The following is a 21,422-nucleotide window of genomic DNA, read 5'->3' as shown; positions in this document are numbered from 1 at the left end:
CCACCAGTTGCCCATCCCTGTACTAGCACATTTAGCTTATATTGTATTCAATGTGATAATTTTACTAGTACTTTCAGTTTGTATCTTTTACATGTCTTTCAGTCCAGCACCCAAACACCACTGAAAATAAGGACCAACACGTTTATAGTTATCCCAACCATTTATTCAGACAGACCGTCTAAACCAAAGTGAACTCATGTAAAACTTCTGGAAAAAAGGGGAACATAAAAAGGCAGGATTTGTAGTCGTAGATTTTGATTGGAATGGCGGTGCCATGGCCTCGTGAGCTTCGCATCAAGAGTTCCGATTCCCCGGGAGAAGGGAGGTGACAGGGATGGGAACAGGGTGTGACTAAATTACATAGCGAACAGGATGAGGAACGCCACCATGAGACAGAAGAGCCCCATGGCCTCAGACAGGGCAAAGCCCAGGATGGCATAGGAGAAGAGCTGCTGCTTCAGGGAGGGGTTCCTGTCAGAGAGAGAAAGAGGAGAGGACTGAAAGTTAAGATTTAGGCTGGACGACAGCAGCAAATTGTTTGTGAATGATATGAACCCAAATTAAAATGAACCAGCTCACACGCTTCATCAATACTCTTGTGGTAAAATTTGAGCATTTCTTTGCCACCCACATAATCACTGATTACAACGATTATTCTGCTGCATCTGATTTTGCTTCTGAATATGCCCACTTCCACGAACAAAGGAATGAATCCTTTTCGTTAATCAGTTACCTGGCATAACCGATGATCAAGCTGCCGAACACTGTTCCAATTCCAGCCCCTGATCCGGCCACTCCCACTGTGGCGGCTCCAGCACCGATGAACTTGGCGGCAGTGTCGATGTCCCTGGAGACAGCGCTGGTCTTGAACCCTCGGGTCAGAAGAGAGGCCTCACCGACAGGCAACAGGGCCTGGGGAAGATGCAGGGTGCAGAGCGGTCAAAATCAGAACATCGTTCCAGTTCAGCCTCTGAGGCCACCTGACAGGTATATATAGTTTATTATAAACTGGGTGGTTTGAGCCCTGAATGCTGATTGGCCGAAAGCCGTGGTATATCCGACCGTATACCACGGGTATGAGAAAACATTTATTTTTACTGCTCTAATTAGGTTGGTAACCAGTTTATAATAGCAATAAGGCACCTTGGGGGTTTGTGGTATATGGCCAATATACCACGGCTAAGGGCTGTATCCAGGCACTCCGTTTTGCATCGTGCATAAGAACAGCCCTTAGCTGTGGTATATTGGCCATATACAAAAACCCCTCGTGCCTTATTGTTAAATAGCCCACCCTCCCCCTCTAATACGATGGAAGCTCATAGCTCCCGATTGCCTTCACCTTGCCGGTTCTCAGACTACCAGAAGGGTCAAGTAATAACAGATATGGGCTAGGGACACAATCAGTCCAGTGTCGTCCGAGTTACGGGGGGACTTTACTTGGCTCATCGCGCTCTAGCGACTCCTTGTGGCAGGCCAGGTGCCTGCAGGCTGACCTCGGTCGTCAGTTGAACAGTGTTTCCTCCGACACATTGGTGCGGCTGGCTTCCGGGTTAAGCGGGCAGTTGTTAATAAGGATGGTTTGGCGGGTCATGTTTCGGAGGACGCATGAGTCGACCGTCGCCTCCCGAGCCCGTTGGGGAGTTGCAGTGATGAGACAAGATCGAAATTGGGGAGAAAAAAAGGGGTGTAAAATAAAAAAGTGCTGCTCAAAATACCAGTCAAGAAAGGTCAACACAAGAGCAGGGCTCTATGATGATGCATTTATTTTTCACAAGGAGCATGTGTGCACCTAAGTTAAAAAATGTAGGTGCAAGTTGAGGTAACAAAGCTAGAGTCCTTCATTTTTCTAGGCACACTGGTGCTCCTAAATAAAAATTCCAGGTTGCATAACAAAATAGTCAGGCTGATATGCGAGTAAAATGGTCACACTGTAGAGCCCTGAAGGGACCCGTGGAAATGGTCACAAGGACACATAGCCTGGATACCAGTCCTTTTTACGCACTGGCCACATTAGTATTTAGCCAGACAGGGATTTAAAATAGCCTGGTGTTCAGGATGAATACAACTAAAAAGGCAATATGGGTTAGTGATGAGTTGAAAAGAAACAAACTTTATGAACATAAAATTGCCTAATCTAATAGTTTCAGGTTATCACAAAAAGGGGCAATTGACAAAAGGTTTACACACAAACCTAAGCACAGAATTATTAGCAACGTTACCGTCACAGGGTTTACATTTGGTTTGAAGAGAGGCTTACCTGCTGCTCACTTCTGGCTTCAGGTCTGTTGAAGACTGAGACCGAGACTGGCCGGGCGAGGACTCTGGACCCCCCACGCAGCTGCAAGAGACAACTACACATCAGACTCCTAGACAGACTTAAAAGCTTGTAACAAGCTCTAATTATAAATCATTACTAACAAACTGCCAAATGTAGATTACCCTGAGGTGAGTTCTGGAGCACGCCAAGATTATGACCTGACAGAGTTGCATCTAATAGTCTAATGTCTAGGAGGATTACAGAGGCATGAAGACTGGTAGAATGGCAATGTCATGATCAATCCAAATCTTGTCCTTACTAAAGACTGAGTACTGTAGGGTTAGATTAGCCTACAAGGTGAGAGGCTAATAGCCTACATAGTGATGTTTCCCAACTTATTCCCGGCAGACCACTGGTCATACATACAGGTAACACTGTCATAGACTATTCTTTCCCATCAAATTCATTAATCTTTTTTCTAAAAAAACCTAAATGCATTCTCATCACGTGCTACATTCCTTACGAAATATATTAATTTGCTGCACATCTTTTAGCTAAACAAGACGGTGTGTGTAAGAGCTAGATCTAGACTGATAAGGCACAACTGGCAGAGGATCAAACAGTGACATTGTAGTTTCAAAGAATACATACCACAGCAGGTGAGGTGACAAACTTAGCGCAGGCGTACATGGCTTGTGCCTATGGAGAGAGATGACAAATTACGTTTTTTTAACTGCTAATTTGCACCACCATGAAATGCCCCAGCCATTTAACAGGTCTCTTCTTCCAGCACACAATCAGTCGTTTGGACAAGAAAAAAGTGTTTACAATGGAAGGCATGCACAACTCTTAGCTACCGCCCACCACCTAAACCAGCTCTACACTGCTAAAGGTATGACCTGACCTGTAGGGGTAACCAGTCAAGCATTTTCCCATGTGCATCAGGGCAGAGGATGTGCAAAAGGTAGACTAAGGTCCTGTGGTAAAATCTGATTGTAGAATCTCAAGAGGTTACAACTGTGCGCAAATAAAGAATCAAGTTACAATCTTCACACCCAGGTCATACGATTTGTTGATTAAGTGTAATTGCATGAAAAATAGCAAGGCTTGTTTGAATGTGGCAAGATCCCAAAGCAAATGACAGTGCAGCATTAAAGACGATATTTTCAAAACACTAATACTTACTGTAAGTGGGGAGCTAAGCTATGATCAACTTCGATTCCAGATATGTCTAATGCAAGTTAATCCAATTGCATTAGTAGCGAGGTAGTGTAGTTGACAGTGCACATGAAGCCCAGACAGGCAAGCTAGCCTTTAGCGATGCTATGATTGAATAAGTAAAAATCAAACTAGCTACATTCATTGTAAAAGATACCACATGCTTTAGTACATTACACCCTTTCCCCGTGGCAATTCTGCCCCTGGGCAGGTAACGTTAACATTAGCACGAATGACAACTGAAGGATTCACCATGGGAAAATCTAAACTATCCCAAATCAAATGTCCCTGGGTGAATGGGGCTTATTAAACCCATGTCACATGCAGTGAGGGTAGTAGCTATTTGCAAAAAGCCGAAAGCATGAAACGGTAGCTAGTTGGCTAACCTGGGTAGTTTGTTAGCCATAGCTAGCTAAATGTAATATACTTCAGACAGACACTGCTAGCAGATTGGTGGGAGGAGTTGTCTAGCCAGCTCGAGACGTGAAGGTCAAAAATGACCCACAGACACCAATACAGGAATTAAATACAAGGACGCTGCATTTCGTACAGAACGCAAACTATATTTGATAGAAATTATTAAACGTCCTTCTCAATCCTCAGGGACATGAATCCACAATGACTGAAAACATGCACTGGTTCACTAGGCCCGGATATGGACCAGCAAGTCAGACATTTTGCTGAAGAGTCACCGCAGCGATCGGTTGTACACCAACATGCATGGTTTCGCAAATTAACATTTGCATGTTTATTTCCCAGCAGTATACGCGGCTGCCCATGTACACACTTCTCTGTTAAGAATTCTACAGTACGAATACATTCACTGTAAAATGTCATTCTTCGGAAGAAATCATTGAATGGCCGTCCACTTCACCTACAATGTATGGCTGGCTAGCATGCTAACGATTTCTATTCGCCCCCGCAATACAGACAGGACATTTCAAAATATTCACAATGCTATTATAATCATACCGAAATGACAAAATACTATGTCATACTTAAACACCAAACTACTAACTCACCTTAATGTTACAGTACACACGGGGTCCACGATACCTAGCTCACCGCAGCAGTCAATGTACACTGATAGCTCTCACCTTGTTATTTATAAGATTAGTTACTACGTCCTAAACGTCCATTGGACAAAAAAAACCCTCCTTCGGCTATGATTTGCTATTTATCTTGTCACTACTTTTAACCTAGCCTATAATGGAGCTTTTCAATGAACTACAATAATTGCTATTGGTTGACAGTATTTAGGGTGGCCGGGTGACTCGAACACTGAGGTATAATAAGAATGGACTCGAATCCCATTCCTTTTCCCCATTGGACCATATTCCCGTGAACCTTTCAAACTACATCCAGTGTCCTCTATTTCTATTGGACAGTGTATAGGACGTCCTGCCTACTTCTAAAATCTTTGAGTAAAGAAATACGGTCAGCTTCATAAAGACTTCATAAACACTACATAACAGAATAGTTCTTGCTCTAAGCCAATATTTACATTTTTAGTCATTTAGCAGACGCTCTTATCCAGAGCGACTTACAGTTAGTGAGTGCATACATTTTTTCATACTGGCCCCCCGTGGGAAACGAACCCACAACCCTGGCGTTGCAAGCTCCGTGCTCTACCAATATGTATTCCATATACAGTGATTCGCATTGGGGACATTTATTTGACCTTGGAACATGTTTTAAAACCCGAATTTAATGCAAATGTCATTTGAACAAATATGAATTATTGTTCATGTTTAGACAATTATTTTTTTCCATATTTCATGAATGGTTATTGACACTTTTCTACTATAATGTGGGGGACTTTTATTTTGAAAATGTCAGAAATTCTGTGACCTGGAAGTAGTTTTTAGGCTGCATTCCAAACATGTAAAAGACACTCCCTCTCCCCTCAAATTAAGTGGACACTTCTGATGACATATGATGAGTTGACACTTGCAGGGCAAGGGGCGAAGGAATAATTAATTAATTTTAAATGGACCGCCCTTGCCCAGAAATGTGTCAATCGTTCGTTCCACGGTTGTGTTTTCAGTCATCATGGAACCACCGGTAGCGTTTGTGTGTGCTTTATATGCGCTACAGTCAAGTATGATTGCATTTAATATCTTGGCTAGAAGACATCGAATGCTAGCCATCCGACGATATCAGCTAAATCGAAAATTACAATGTGTAAGTGTGATGTCAGGGAAAGTTGTATGCGCTAGATAACGTTTCCAAAAGCCAACCAAACAAAAACATCATTACTTTTACGATATGTGTTTGTGCCGTCATGTGCATTAGTAGCACCATTTCTAACTTATTTACATTTGTTTTTACTTACACTTTTATGTTGACTTCTCCATATTGACGTTGGTTTTAAGTTTTGGCAGACTTCTTAGCGGATGTACAATCATCGTGAATTGAATTATGGGGCGTTTCAAGCCCTGGAGTGAACAGAATTGTACACTCGACCAAGAACGAGGGCTGACCGATTTACGTTGCCAACTTCCCTTGCTTGGCTAATTGTTTGGACAGATAGCAAAAATGGACGCGGGGATTCCCATAGGGCAGGGGTGTCAAATGTACGGCCCGCGGGCCGGATTAGGCCCGCAAACGGGTTTAATCCGGCCCGCGAGATGATTTTGAAAAAAAAGAAAAAATATATATATATATTTTTTTTACAGTATAAAAATGCGCTGCAATTTTTCAATAAAATAAACTGCTGTTCCAATTGCGTCCACTGGATGGCGCAATAGCAATTGTGTTAAGCAAGCAAACTGTTTATACCGGGGCAGAGCAAGTAGGTCAAGCACGTGCAGCCAATGAGCTACTTTGTTTTGCCCGCGATATTTATTACGGCTTCTACTTTTAACATTATGTGTTTTGGCACCCTCATTGCCCCAATATGTCTCTGTGAAAAAAGAGAAAAGTGGACACAGAGTGCAGAGTGTTCCAAGAAAAATGGTAATCCTATTTATTCATGGAATTGAATGGGAAAGCTGTATGTTTGGTGTGTTCAGAGCATGTTGCAGTGCTGAAAGAATATAACCTTCGTCGCCGCTATGTGAGTCTTCATGCCGACAAATATGACAACTTTCAAGGACAGCGGAGATGAGAGAAGGTGAATGAACTGTTGGCGGGTCTGAAGAAACAGCAGTCTGTGTTTACTCACAGCCGAGACATCAGTGACGCTGCAGTGAAAGCTAGCTACCTCATTGCTAATGAAATCGCAGTGGCTTCAAAACCATTTAGTGAGGGGGAATTTGTAAAAACATGCATGATGAAGGCAGCAGAGATTGTGTGCCCTGAAAAGCGGCAGGCTTTTGCAAATATCAGCCTGACAAGAAACACAGTTGCAGACAGGATTTCCGATCTTTCAGTGGATTTGGACAGCCAGTTGAAGCAAAAAGTAAAGTCATTTATTGCGTTTTCGGGTTGCAATTGATGAAAGCACGGACATTACAGATGTTGCACAACTGGCCATTTTCATCCGCGAGTTGATGACACATTGACCGTCACCGAGGAGTTCGTGGAGTTGGTGCCGATGACAGATACAACGACAGCAGCTGATATTTTTACCGCACTCGTCGGCGCGCTGGACAGGGTCGGAGTGGACTGGTCCCGCGCTGTCAGCCTGGCTACAGATGGTGCGCCCTCAATGATCGGGAAAAAAGCAGGCGTTGTGACAAAGTTCAGAGAGAAAGTGCAATCTGCAAATGGAGGACGTGATTTTTTGACTTTTCACTGTATTTTGCACCAGGAGGCTTTGTGTTGCAAGTCATTAAAGATGGATAATGTCATGAAGGTGGTCATCCAAACTGTTAATTTCATCCGATCCAGAAGCCTGAATCACCGTCAGTTTGACAGCCTTCTCAGAGAGAAAGACCACATCTATGGCCTGCCATACCACACTGAGGTAAGATGGTTAAGCCGAGGTGCTGTGCTGAGGCGTTTCTTTGATTTACGAGAAGAAATTGAACAGTTCATGGAAGAAAAGGGCAAACCAGTGTTAGAATGTCATTCCGCAGAATGGATGCAGGACCTTGCATTTATGGTGGATGTTACAGAGCACCTGAATAACTTGAACAAACAGCTGCAAGGGCACAACAAAGTTGTCACGCAGTATTATGACAGCATACGTTCTTTCAAGTTGAAGCTGTCATTGTGGGAGACGCAACTTGCCGGTGGTGATGCAGCTCACTTCCCCTGTCTGAAAAATGTGTGCGCGACCCAACATGTGGCAGACATGAAGTGGTTCAAAGATAAAATAACGGGACTGTTACGGGAGTTTGAGCAACGCTTTCAGATTTATGTCTATGTTTTTATGTTGATGTGCTATTGTTTTTAATTGTTTTTATTTGTATATTTAACCTATTCTTGACTCTGTGGTTCTTGCACTTGTTTGGGGAACAGGATTTCATTATTTTTATCTACATTTCTGCCTGAGAAATGACACCCTGATATAGTTCTGTGATCTGTGATATACTTCTCTGAATCACTGAGGCATTGTGTGTTTGTGTGTTATTTGTCCTCAGAACTTTCAAATAACTTGGTGTTTTATGATTAATAGTGATGTTGTGCTTTTGGACACTGTCCTCAGGCTCCAGCTTTATGTTTATATGTTTTTATGTTGATGTGCTATTGTTTTTAATTGTTTTTATTTTATTTGTATATTTAACCTATTCTTGACTCTGTGGTTCTTGCACTTGTTTGGGGAACAGGATTTCATTATTTGTATCTACATTTCTGCCTGAGAAATGACACCCTGATATAGTTCTGTGATCTGTGAAACAGTTATGTTAATCACTGAGGCATTGTGTGTTTGTGTGTTCTTTTTCTTTAGAATTTTCAAATAAACTTGACGTGTTTTATGATTAATAGTGATGTTGTGCTTGTACTATTTTGGACACACTGTCCTCAGGCTCCAGCTTTATGTTGTATGTTGATCGTATTAAAACAAATAAAACAATCTGAAGTTGTTGTTTTTAAGTTAGATATACACCATGATTTTTCCGGTCCGGCCCACTTGGGAATAGATTTTCCTCCATGTGGCCCCTGAGCTAAAAGGAGTTTGACACCCCTGCCATAGGGCATAAAGCGAGGGTAAGTGGAGGAGGGTGTGTCTTACATGTGTTTGAAACGCAGCCTTAGTGTTGCTGAGAAGACGCTGATCATGTGATGAGTTCGCAAATCAAATGCCCCACTTGTGCTGGCTCTGGACAGCGGAAAACAAGTAAGTTAACCTTTATTTATTGTAATTTAAATTAGTTTGTAGTAGTTAAGTGTTGAGATTAAATACTGTAGCTACCTCAATCGTTATTTCAAATAATTTCAGTGACTTCACAGCAATTGATAGCTAGACAATATTTTGCTAGCTAGCAGGCTTAGCTAAATACAAATCCACCTAGAGACAGCCATGTCTCATAGACACGTCATTAGATTTGTAAATGAAAAAGGAATATAATAATACAAATTAAATGGAGTTTACCATCTTCCCATTTAGAGTTTCTGGCGCAGCACAGAAATGCCCTTATCCAGATGGTGTGACAAAGGCATTTCCTATCAGACCTGCTAACTTTCTTTGTTGTTACTTTAAGGTTGGAACCAACATGCAGTACCTCCAGCAGCAAGAGTGGCAATAACCATTCGTCCGCCAGCTCAGGGACAAGCTACACTATTCACAGCCCTGTGTAATGTTCAATGTAATTTAATTGCTGGAATTGTAGAAACTTAATGTATTTGTATTGTTCTAAAAATGTAAAAATAAAAGGAAGTGTATGGTTTAAGCATGTCTTTAATGTTTATTTGTTTTAGCTGTTAGTGATAATTCCCTAAGCGTTAATACATTCCATCATTAAGCCCTTCTGTATGTGTTATGAATGACCAAAGGTGTCTGACTTTATAGTAAGTAAAGCGTAATATGATGCAAGGCTTTTATGTGTTATAAATAACCAAAGGGGTCTGACTTTAAATTAAGTGCAGCGTCATGCGAGATAGAGCCTTTATGAATGTGTTATGAATGACCAAAGGTGTCTCACTTCAAACTAAGTATTACAGGACACTACGTAAAGTGTCAATAAATAGGTTATTAACATTCTGCTGATTTATGAAGGTTTTCTCATGAGCCACAGGTTACTACTGTGAGAGGTACTTAAATGGGTTGATGGACCTGCAAAGCTTGCGTTTGTGTGTGTGTGTGTGTGTCAGAACCAAGATGATTTGGAGTAGTCCAACCTGAGGCCACCGCACCAGGTATTCCTCTTCTGTTCCCATGCTGGAGACCAGGGCTTGATTACAACCTGTTACAAGGGTGCCAACATTTTGTGGCTGATCTTTAAGCGGGGGAGTGGGTGAACGTGTCAAAGACCTGACTGGGCCCAGCACCGCGCAGTATGGCTAGTTTTTGTTGTGTGCATGTTTTTGTACTGAGGAACATGTAACTTTGTTCCAAAAGAAAGACACTTTCAATTCATTTAGGTTGGGGGCTTTCATCAAGGTAAGTGTTTATTGGTGTAATGTGGCCCCAGGCTATTGCACACACAGCACATATACAGTTGAAGTCTGAAGTTTACATACACCTTAGCCAAATACATTTAAACTCAGTTTTTCACAATTCCTGACATTTAATCCTAGTAAGAAGTCCCTGTCTTAAGTCAGTTAGGATCACCACTTTATTTTAAGAAGGTAAAATGTCAGAATAATAGTAGAGAGAATTATTTATTTCAGCTTTTATTTCTTTCATCACATTCCCAGTGGGTCAGAAGATTACATACACTCTATTAGTGTTTGGTAGCATTGCCTTTAAATTGTTTAACTTGGGTCAAATGTTTCGGGTAGCCTTCCACAAGCTTCCCACAATAAGTGGGTGAATTTTGGCCCATTCCTCCTGACAGAGCTGGTGTAACTGAGTCAGGTTTGTAGGCCTCCTTGCTCGCACACACTTTTTCAGTTCTGCCCACACATTTTCTATAGGATTGAGGTCAGGGCTTTGTGATGGCCACTCCAATACCTTGACTTTGTTGTCCTTAACCCATTTTGCCACAACTTTGGAAGTACGCTTGGGGTCATTGTCCATTTGGAAGACCCATTTGCGACCAAGGTTTAACTTCCTGACTGATGTCTTGAGATGTTGCTTCAATATATCCACATAATTTTCCTTCCTCATGATGCCATCTATTTTGTGAAGTGCACCAGTCCCTCCTGCAGCAAAACACCCCCACAGCATGATGCTGCCACCCCTGTGCTTCACGGTTGGGATGGTGTTCTTCGGCTTGCAAGCAACCCCCTTTTTCCTCCAAACATAACAATGGTCATTATGGCCAAACAGTTCTATTTTTGTTTCATCAGACCAGAGGACATTTCTCCAAAAAGTAAGATCTTTGTCCCCATGTGCAGTTGCAAACCATAGTCTGGCCTTTTTATGGCGGTTTTGGAGCAGTGGCTTCTTCCTTGCTGAGCGGCCTTTCAGGTTATGTCGATATAGGACTTGTTTTACTGTAGATATAGATACTTTTGTACCCGTTTCCTCCAGCATCTTCACAAGGTCCTTTGCTGTTCTGGAATTGATTTGCACTTTTCGCACCAAAGTACGTTCATCTCTAGGAGACAGAACACGTCTCCTTCCTGAGCGGTATGACGGCTGCGTGGTCCCATGGTGTTTATACTTGCGTACTATTGTTTGTACAGATGAACATAGTACCTTCAGGCATTTGGAAATTGCTCCCAATGATGAACCAGACTTGTGGAAGTCTGATTTCTTTTGATTTTCCCATGATGTCAAGCAAAGAGGCACTGAGTTTGAAGGTAGGCCTTGAAATACATCCACAGGAACACCTCCAATTGACTCAAATTATGTCAATTAGCCTATCAGAAGCTTCTGAAGCCATGACATCATTTTCTGGAATTTTCCAAGCTGTTTAAAGGCACAGTCAACTTAGTGTATGTAAACTTCTGACCCACTGGAATTGTGATACAGTAAATTATAAGTGAAATAATCTGTCTGTAAACAATTGTTGGAAAAATTACTCTTGTAATGCACAAAGTAGATGTCCTAACCGACTTGCCAAAACGATCGTTTGTTAACAAGAAATTTGTGGAGTGGTTGAAAAACAAGTTTTAATGACTCCAACCTAAGTGTATGTGAACTTCCGACTTCAACTGTAAGCCTGGGATATCAACCATTCAAAGTTGGCCTTAGTGGGAGTGACCATAGAATTCTATAGGAGTGACCTTACTGAGGAAAGTATTTGACATCGTCACTACTTTAACACAGTCAAAAAGTCATACTTGCCAAGTTTGATGCGTTGGTCCACCAGACCTTCTGCACATTTGGGCGGAAGTGTCTGGGAACAAGATTAGGTGTAATATGACAAAGATGACATCACTTTAGAGCGTATGCCATCCCATCAGCACAACATGTCACCCTTTATAAAGCACATGTTTATATCATATTCGACATAGTGCGTTATGTCACATTTGACATTGGTGATTGTCACAGTTATGCCACATTTATAAACCCTTTATAAAGCATGACATACGGTTATAGATGCTTTGTAACCCATTTATGTAGTGCTTATGAAGGCTTTATGAAGGCTTTATGAAGCCTATATAAGCTGAATTTAATTTAAAGCGGGACCGAAAATTCGACAAATTCTGCTGCATACAAATACATAGGCCTTATGAAATATGTCAAAGAATACATTATTTTCTTTCAGTGCATACATGGGTTATTTAGTTAATTTCAGCAGACCAAATATGGATGGTATATAGCCAACAGAATAGCCTACATTTGAGCAATATCAGGTATGCCTCACCTCATCATGGGATGATAAGAGGGTCTCTGGATCCCCTGGAAACGTTATGACATGAGATGGTTGTCAAATAAACTGTGAATGGCATTGTCATTTCTCATTCTGTAAAATATGGGATGTGCTATTGATATTTTCTTCTTCAAATGTCACACTTACATAAATGACCAATTAAAGACTACTCAACTGAAATGCACGTTTTGTTATTGAAGAAAAGTAGATTAAATTAAAAGCAAAATAATTATTCAAAGGCCATATCAGAATCTCTGGTAGGGGATACACTGGACATGAACAACCACAACTTTTGAAAAGTTCCTATGGCGTGACGTCTGGTGTGTGTAGCCTGAAACCTGCGGTCAGCCTCCAGACTTCCTTGCAGCACCATACACAAGGCAGTGAGCTCCTCGCTGCGGAATCTAGGAGGTCTCACCACCCAATGCAGCTTACCCCTCAACGATCTCGTCCTCCGCGTCCGACATGAGGTCAACTGTCTCCGACCTGCCCATTTTTTTGTTTTACTTTTTTTTAGTCCTTTATTCTTATCCAGAGCGACTTACAGTTAGTGAGTGCATACATTTTCATACTGGCCCCCCGTGGGAATGGAACCCACAACCCTGGTGTTGCAAGCGCCATGCTCTACCAACTGAGCTACACGGGACCCTAGCCCATAGCTCCTTCTCTTCCTCTGCCACCATTGTCAGACATGCATCAAGCAGCTGAAATTCAGACATTAAAAATCTACTTAAAAAGGTACAATCTGCAATATTACTTCAATTTAATGATAGTTTTAATGAATGATACCCATAGATTATTGAATAATATAACCATTATCAATCTTTCATTTTATAAAGGCCTTTTTATATCAGCAGTTGTCACATAGTGCTTTTTACAGTAACCCGGCCTAGACCCTAAGAGCAAGCAAAAGCAGAAATACAGTGGCCAGGAAAAAGTCCCTGGAAGAGAGAAAGTAAGAAACCTAGAGAGGAGCCCGGCTCAGGAGGGGAGGCCCAACCATATTCTGCAAAAATGTAAATGAAACATGTAAAGTGTTGGTCCTATGTTTCATGAGCTGAAATAAAATATCCCAGAAATGTTCCATATGCAGAAAATGCTTATTTCGCTCCTATTTTGTGTACAAATTTGTTTACATCCCTGTTAGTGAGCATTTCTCCTTTGCCAAGATAATCCTTCCACTTGACAGGCGTGGCATACCAAGAAGCTGATTAAACAGCATGATCATTACACAGACCGGTTGGACATACTGGCAAATTCTCTAAAACAAAGTTTGAGACGCTCCCTCAAAACTTGAGACATCTGTGGCATTGTGTTGTGTGACAAAACTGCACATTTTAGAGTGGCCTTTTATTGTCCCCAGCACAAGGTGCACCTGTGTAATGATCATGCTGTTTAATCAGCTTCTTGATATGCCACACCTGTCAGGTGGATGGATTATCTTGGCAAATGAGAAATGCTCACTAACAGGGATGTGAACAAATTTGTGCACAACATGAGAAATAGCATTTTATGCATATGGAACATTTCTCTGATCTTTTATTTCAGCTCATGAGACATGGGACCAACACTTCATATGTTGCTTTTATAGTTTTGTTCATGGTTGTCAACAATCTTAGCCAATCCTGTCTGTTTTGCCCATAGTTGCACACATGTCGGTTTTGTTGCTAAACAACCAACCTGTCTATATGGTAATAGAACAAGAAAAACTATTTACAAATATTTACAATAAGAATAAAAATATTAACATTAAAAATACCTAGAAAATGTTCAGGAATAAATGTTTAAGAGATAAAGAAATATTAAGGCAAATACATATTAAGGCTAATAAATATTTTTAGAACCCTTCTTTCTAAGAGTGTAGGGAATAGGCTGCCATTTTGGCACGCAGTAAAGTTGTGTCTAAAGTGTAGTTTATTTAGGTTTCAACTGTAAACTCAAACCTGTTGTGGGCCATGCTCCTTTTTCCCAGAGCAGCTGGAATGATTTATATGTGGCCATTGTAGTGACCGTACTCCTGTCGTAGGGACCTCTTAGGAACAGCCATTATGCTTATGGCCAGTGTTGGGGAGTAGTGAACTAGACCTACATGTAGTTCAACTACATTTTACAGTAGCTTGGTGGTAGTTGAACTACATTCAAATCTAGATAGTGTTTTCAGTAGTTAATAACTTTTTTGCCATGTAGCGGTGTAGCTAATTATTGGAACTACACACTACTTTTTCTGCAAAAATAAAATAAAATATGAGTGAAGTAGGCAATAAGTTCTATAATTTATGTGTTGACCCCAAAGTGATCTGTTCTTTCAATTTGTAGTCTATGACATATCAGCTTTACCTATGATAATTTTTCGCTAAGTAGTTTGGATGTAGTCAACTACTTTTTCAAAGTAACTTCTGTTAAGTAAACTATAGTTTTCAGAAGGATAGCTTTAGTGTAGCATAACTTATTCCAGTGTAAAGTAATTGGTAGCTTGGTAAACTATATTTTCAGAGTAGCTTCCCCAACACTGCATGTGACCCCTACAAAGAGAGTATGACAAAATACATTAGGTTTCTATGCACATTTCTCTTCCTATTCACACTCTTCACCAAAAGTAATGAGGTCCACATCAAGACAAGTCTTATTTTTTCTTGATGTAGCCAAGTAGGCTGACTGATACACTGTCAGTAAACATTATGCAACCCATAGATTTCATGGCCTTAGCCAATAAGTCACATCACTCTTGTCATTCTTGTCCATATATGCTTTCATCAACAAATACTTCAAGGTAGAAACTGACTGATCCCAGAAACAGTAACTCCATCCACTCAATTGATAAGGGCTTTGTCTCCACCTGTTGGTGACAATCTGCCTGTACACTACTATGAACTTGAGCCACTGGTGGTGTGTGCTTCGTGTATGTGTCCTCATAATTCACCCTCCCTATGCTCTCTGTGCATGAACTGGAGCCTGTTCGAGTGAAAGGTTATTTTGAGCGGGAGTGCAATACCTGCATACTTTCAGCCCTGATGGTGAACTCTGAGTCTCTTTTCCCCAATGACCGGAGCTGTCAGACCTTTCCTTCTCTCCGTGTCAAGATGTCTATATCATTTTAACTGCCGGCCTGAACATGGACCTCGCTGGATTATAGTGAGGGTATAAATCAGCCCCAAAATCTCTCTCCTTCTCCTTCCTACCCCATTTCACCACCACCACCCCTCTGCACCCTCCACCTCCACTTTAAACCAGTTTGACTCCTCTTTCAACGGCCATATTGCTTTCACCTACAGTATCCTGGAGTTTCAGATCAGTGCAGATGAAGAAGAGGAGAGGAAGGAAGGTCACTTAAGTCTATTGAGATGCACCCAGTGTGTCCAATCATCTATCACTTATTGACGCCATGTTGATACACCACAAGTGAGGGTCTTGTAATGAATCAACCTCTCTGCTGCTCCTCTGTGCTTGGTCATGCTCTAATAACCCTATCTTCCATTGGACAATAACAACTGCAGCTGTAAAGTGGCATTGACAAGCTAAAGCTTCTAAAAGAAAGGATTTGGTCAAAATGCCAACTTTATCTCCAAATAGGAACTCCATTACTATTTACAGATGTCAGGAATCTGGATGTATCTTGAAGTAGTTAGATACAGTTCACCATGCAGCAAGATGTAGTGCAGAAAGATGTAGAACTGATTAATGTAAACCCTCATTTGGTGGGAATACTTTGAACAAGCTCAGGTTGACACATAAAAAACGTAAACAGATTCTACATATGATGATATTTAAATCTGAAAAATGTATCCTTTTTGTTAAAGGATTGGTATGAAATCATTGTCTTTTGGATATTCAGTATTTGCAAGACAGGTTGAGAGCTATTGCATAAATGTACTTACTCTTGTATTTTCAAATTATTGAGGACTTATTGTTGAATTTTTGTGAATTATTATGCATTATACCTATCACCAAAGCTCTATAGATACAACCATAAATATGATGGTTTCCTAATATCGAGCCATTCATTGTGCATTGCCTCATTAGTCAGGCTATTTTACAAAGAGTATATTCAAACAAAATGTTATACAAACTGAGAAACATAACTGGGATTATGTTTTTACAACAGAACCTCAAAATAATGACCTACTTTACTTTTCCTCTCATGACTCAATTTTTGTGAGACAGGTAACATTTACGGCAGATAAGAACAAAGGATCGGAACTTTTGAACATTCACCATGAATTATGAATATTCAAAGCTTCTAGATATGGCCATGGCCTGCTTCTCATTCAATGCAGTCTTAACTCTTGTAAGGGGATAGAAGAGTAGATCATCCATAATATATTCCTAAATATACAGAATATCATAAAAACGTAGGCATATATTGGGACCGACATAATTTCTGTCTTCCCTTATTTTTGGGGGTTGTTTTCATCATTTGCGGGGTATGAAGGAGGGGAGGGGGTATGGGTTCCTCCTGCCCTGATACAGCGAGACAAACCCTATTCCTATGCGAAGCTGCTTGACTTCAGCAGGAGGTAGATTTGATATGTTTTACAGATGACAAGAGCAATAAATTATGTCGCCTTTACAAGCTGCAGTGAGAGAAGCACAGTCAGTCTGCATGCTGTTGGGGGGAAGAGGAGCGACATACAAAGGGTGGGGGAATTGCATTTATATGATAGAGATGTAGAAACAATCCTTGAGAATCCATAATAATTCACTAGAATTCAGACTTCAGTAATATCCCATCTAATCCACATTTAATCTCACGTTTTACTATACTATTCTGGTAGTTATTGAGATTCGCTCCATTGCCTTCCAAGCGTCATGATTCTAAAGGGGTGTATGTGCTAATTCAGACCATCAGATGGCACTATCTTCTCAGTGGTCAGGTCTGGTCCTGAAAAATGAATTCTAAATTGCTTTTTCAGTTTCACTTTCATTCTACTTAGTCGTATGAAACCCCTCACTTTTAAACTGAATCTGAATAAAAATGCTCAGCCTCAATCTATTTCAAAATATCAGCTATAAACTATGCATTAACGGGAAAAGCCAGGTGGCAGTTCATTCATCATAGCTCATCATTTAGATGTTTCATATTCATTGCTCATCAATAATCCAACATATTCATCCAGACATTCTCACACACACAGAGTGGACTACCAGGTATTCTACAGCACCGACAATAGCTGTATCCATCCGTAATGCATGATTCAATCATACACATAATGTACTGGATGCAGAGAATTGAGCAGTCAGGTCATGATCTGTCCAGATTTTAGATCTTTAAAACAATTTCAGTTAGATTTATATGAATATTGTAAATGATCCTAGTCACATGGGGTTGTGAGGGAAGTGGGTTTTAAATATACTTTCCTGTAGCTTGTGAATGACAAACCTGCTCACTAGAGCAGAAAATGATACTCCCTCAAGGTGCCATTGACAATTTCAACTTTTGAAACATACACCTTGATTATTGAAGAACATGACTTCAAAACGTGAAATAGCTGAATGGTGGCTTGACAGGACACACTGTATTCAAGCAACTTTACAGCTTAACATTGTAATCCTTTACAACTACAGATATATCTTGGCCACTAAAGGCTACTTGCATGAGGAGATGTTTATGGAATCCAACATCAACTATTTCCTGCCACCCAAATCCTCCAGAGCTGATCCTTTCCCCTCTGATGGCTCGAGGGGGAGCTCTTAACTTTGTGGCTGCAGTCAGATCAGCTTGGGGCTGAACCAGTGTCAAAACTTCCATCCAGCAGCTTTGGCTTCTGTAGGTATCTCACAGCTCTCCACAGTGCCAGCTGACATCAAAGGGTGAGAACTTCACACTAAAGTCAAAGTTAGCGCACCGCACAACAATCACTGCACGGTGTCGCTACTCACTACGCAACTTCATGCGAGTCATTTTAAATTAGAGACAGAATTCAATGAATGTATAAAAAGCATAGAAAAGCCACACCAATCATGTTTTCACAACAGTGGGCACTATTGGTCACTGGGCAGGCATTTGGGGGTTTGTGAGACTCCCCTTTTCCTCTAAACCACCGGCATAGACGTGATAAAAAGTCTAATGGGTCTCCATTGAGGGGCAGTTGGAGGCTCTGAGAGGGTTTTACGGGCTGACGGCTGTTGTCCACACGGATGCCGATAAACCCACACTCAGACGTGTAGAGTTTCCCAACCAGCTTTGTATGTGTGTTTGTGTGTTTTTGTGTTTGCATCTGTGAACGTGTGTGCATGTGTGTGTGTGAAAGAGAGAGAGGTGGAGTGGTTGATGGTGGATGGAGATTGAGGAGATATGGTGAATGTGGGGGGATTTCCGATTCAGTTTTTCCGTGAGGGTAGGGAAGCAGTAAAGGAGGTGGTTTTGTTTTTGGTGTCTTTATATGGTCATGTGGTGATGTGTAGTGTTGTGTTGTGGCCTGTGGGTGTGTGTGTATGAGTGTGTGTGTGTGTGTGTTGGAGGTGGGGGGCTGAGACAGCTGCAGCTAGGGGGACTTTTCCTGTAATCAGAAAGGGGGAGGTGGGGAGGGGTCTCACATGAGGCCAGGGTGTCAAGTTTCAATCAGGCCCACCCTGGTCGCCACACACATGGCAGGACAGACTGAGGCCAGAGGCTGGGAGGCCTGGAAACATAGGCCAAAACCCCTGTGTTTCCTACTGGACCTATACACACACGAAGGCTAAGCCAAGCTGCAAGACTGGAATACCAGACAGCTGACATCAGTGTGTGTGATTGAAAAAAAGGGGGAGAGAAAAATAGTTATTACCTGTCATAGCCAATAAAGGCACAACCTTCAATTATGAGATGGCACACGACATAACCATAAATATTTTAATTATTACCTATTGGGTTGGAATGGCAGCCTTCATTGGTTCTGGTTGAAACTAAAGCCTCCATTGGTTGAAATGGAAGTCTCCATTGGTCCTTTCATGATGCCCACTATGGCTGTTTTAATTACAAATACAATACAGCCCATCCCTCATGAGCCAATACGGTTGTAAGCTGTGTCCAATTTTGGCCAGAGAAGTTTGAGGCTCGTTTACTGTGATCACGCTGCTGCTGCGACCACATGCCCATGATTTCCATGACAAAGCAGTGAACGGAGGATGAAAAACGACATAACACTGACCCTCCTCAGCAAAACAGTTGGGTAGTGAGGTAATCCGTTGGTGAGGTCAAAGGGCAGCCGTGCTTGAAGCCTGGCACCTGAGCCCACAGCGCAGATGGAGACAACAGAGGATGTTGGTAAGCGGCGCATAGGGTATTGGTTGCTATTATGTTGTAACCAATCGCAGTGGGCATCGACTTATGACGCCATCTACGTTTTTAAAAAATCCTCTAAAGCAAAAATATAAAACAGTTTTAATATATCACAGAAAATAATGATTACACAATCATATCACAATTTATAGCAGTAGTGCCAAGCAATTTGTTCCTTTTTATTCCCTCTCAACAGCATAACCATCTCTACGTGTCATAAGCAATGTAAAACTACGGTTGGGATTTTGTCGGTGATGGAACTATACTGAACAAAAATATAAACACATGTAAAGTGTTGGTCCCATGAGCTGAAATAAAAGATCCCAGAAATGTTCGATACGCACAAAAAGCTTATTTCTCTAAAATGTAGTGCACAAATTTGTTTACATCCCTGTTAGTGAGCATTTCTCCTTTGCCAAGATAATCCATCCACCTGACAGGTGTGGCATATCAAGAAACTGATTAAACAGCATGATTATTACACAGGTGCACCTTGTGCTGGGGACAATAAAAGGCCACTCTAAAATGTGCAGTTTTGTCACACAACACAAGGCCACGGATGTCTCAAGTTTTGAGGGAGCGTACAATTGGCATGCTGACTGCAGGAATGTCCACCAGAGCTGTTGCCAGAGAATTTAATGTTCATTTCTCTCCAACGTCGTTTTAGAGAATTTGGCAGTATGTCTAACCGGCCTCATAACCGCAGACCACGTGTAACACGCCAGCCCAGGACCTCCACATCTGGCTTCTTCACCTGCGGGATCATCTGAGACCAGCCACCCGGACAGCTGATGAAACTGAGAAGTATTTCTGTCTGTAATAAAGCCCTTTTGTGGGGAAAAACTAATTCTGATTGGCTGGGCCTGGCTCCCCAGTGGGTGGGCCTATGCCCTCCCAGTCCCACCCATGGCTGAGCCCCTGCCCAGTCATGTGATATCCATAGAATAGGGCCTAATGAATGTATTTAAATTGACTGATTTCCTTATGTGAACTGTAACTCAGTAAAAATCATTGAAATTGTCGCATGTTGCGTTTATATTTTTGTTCAGTATAATTTCCCCAAAATGGATTGGTTTCCCATAATTATTTTGAACGGAAGCCATTTCAACTGCTACTGTATATTGTTTCCTCCCATACCCCTACTCCAATTTAACCCCGTAATCCTCCATAAACTCACAGAGAATCTGCTAAGAGCCTCAGTAAACACTGCAGGTTGTCTGAGGCCTGTAGCCACAGCCATGGCAGCACAATGTGACCTGAGGTATTGGGAAAAGTGGGCCTGGCTGTGAAAATTGTTTTCAGTTGCTTGTGTCAAAGGGCCTTCTGGGTTAGGGCTGAAGTTGCTAATAAATTGCAAGATGTTGTGAGGGAGTAGGGGAGTGGGCGGTGTACTGAATCACATGCAAGCTCTTTAAAGACCACAACAAGCTCCCTCCCTCCCTACCCCGAACACCTCCCCTCACCACCCCTACGCCGCGCACCATCACCAATATGCCTTGACTGTGGCAAGTGTAAAATCAATACACTTTTAACAGGCGACTGAGGCTTATTTCTCTGGGCACGGGCTGTGACAAACGAGAGCATGCTAATTGATTAGCGCTCTGAAACAGGGCAATCTCTCAGCAGGCTGATATTAAAACGCAGTGTGGCCGACTGGCCAGCTGGCCACCGGCTTTGTGTTTGTAGCACCACACAAACACAGAACAGGAACCCTGATCCTGACAGTGGACCATTCATCCACTGGGTGAATGAATGGATGCTTATTGTGCCCATTCACTGTGAATTAATCACCCTGTAGACTACTCTGCCGAACCAACTGCAGAAGGGTTATGATCGTCATCAGGGGCGCAACTTGGGTTTTAGAATTGGGGGGGGG

General features: G+C 41.7%; 1 protein-coding gene across 1 annotated transcript; it reads right to left on the bottom strand.

The window, feature by feature from the left end:
• Positions 1–141: 141 nt before the first annotated feature.
• On the bottom strand, positions 142–4,593 carry LOC121569461 (ATP synthase F(0) complex subunit C3, mitochondrial). The gene is made up of 5 exons (XM_041880438.2): positions 4,498–4,593; positions 2,909–2,956; positions 2,258–2,338; positions 734–912; positions 142–471 (listed from the first exon to the last, which is right to left on the bottom strand). Exons 2-5 carry the CDS (start codon positions 2,945–2,947, stop codon positions 357–359), a joined length of 414 nt encoding a protein of 137 aa, XP_041736372.1. The 5' UTR covers positions 2,948–2,956; positions 4,498–4,593; the 3' UTR covers positions 142–356.
• Between the last annotated feature and the right edge of the window lie 16,829 nt (positions 4,594–21,422).

The sequence above is a fragment of the Coregonus clupeaformis genome, unplaced genomic scaffold (genome assembly GCF_020615455.1).
Source record: "Coregonus clupeaformis isolate EN_2021a unplaced genomic scaffold, ASM2061545v1 scaf1329, whole genome shotgun sequence".
Lineage (NCBI taxonomy): Eukaryota > Metazoa > Chordata > Actinopteri > Salmoniformes > Salmonidae > Coregonus > Coregonus clupeaformis.
The sequence above is the reverse complement of the archived record's forward strand: the minus strand, read 5'-3'. Positions and strand labels throughout refer to the sequence as shown.

What these genes read in the sequence shown, in the direction of transcription:
- LOC121569461 (XM_041880438.2), bottom strand. Translation starts at nt 2,947, where the DNA reads ATGTACGCCTGCGCTAAGTTTGTCACCTCACCTGCTGTG. An exon ending in TTGTCACCTCACCTGCTGTG is followed by an intron (nt 2,339 to 2,908) that starts GTATGTATTCTT and finishes TGTCTCTTGCAG; the next exon opens with CTGCGTGGGGGGTCCAGAGT. An exon ending in AAGCCAGAAGTGAGCAGCAG is followed by an intron (nt 913 to 2,257) that starts GTAAGCCTCTCT and finishes CATCTTCCCCAG; the next exon opens with GCCCTGTTGCCTGTCGGTGA.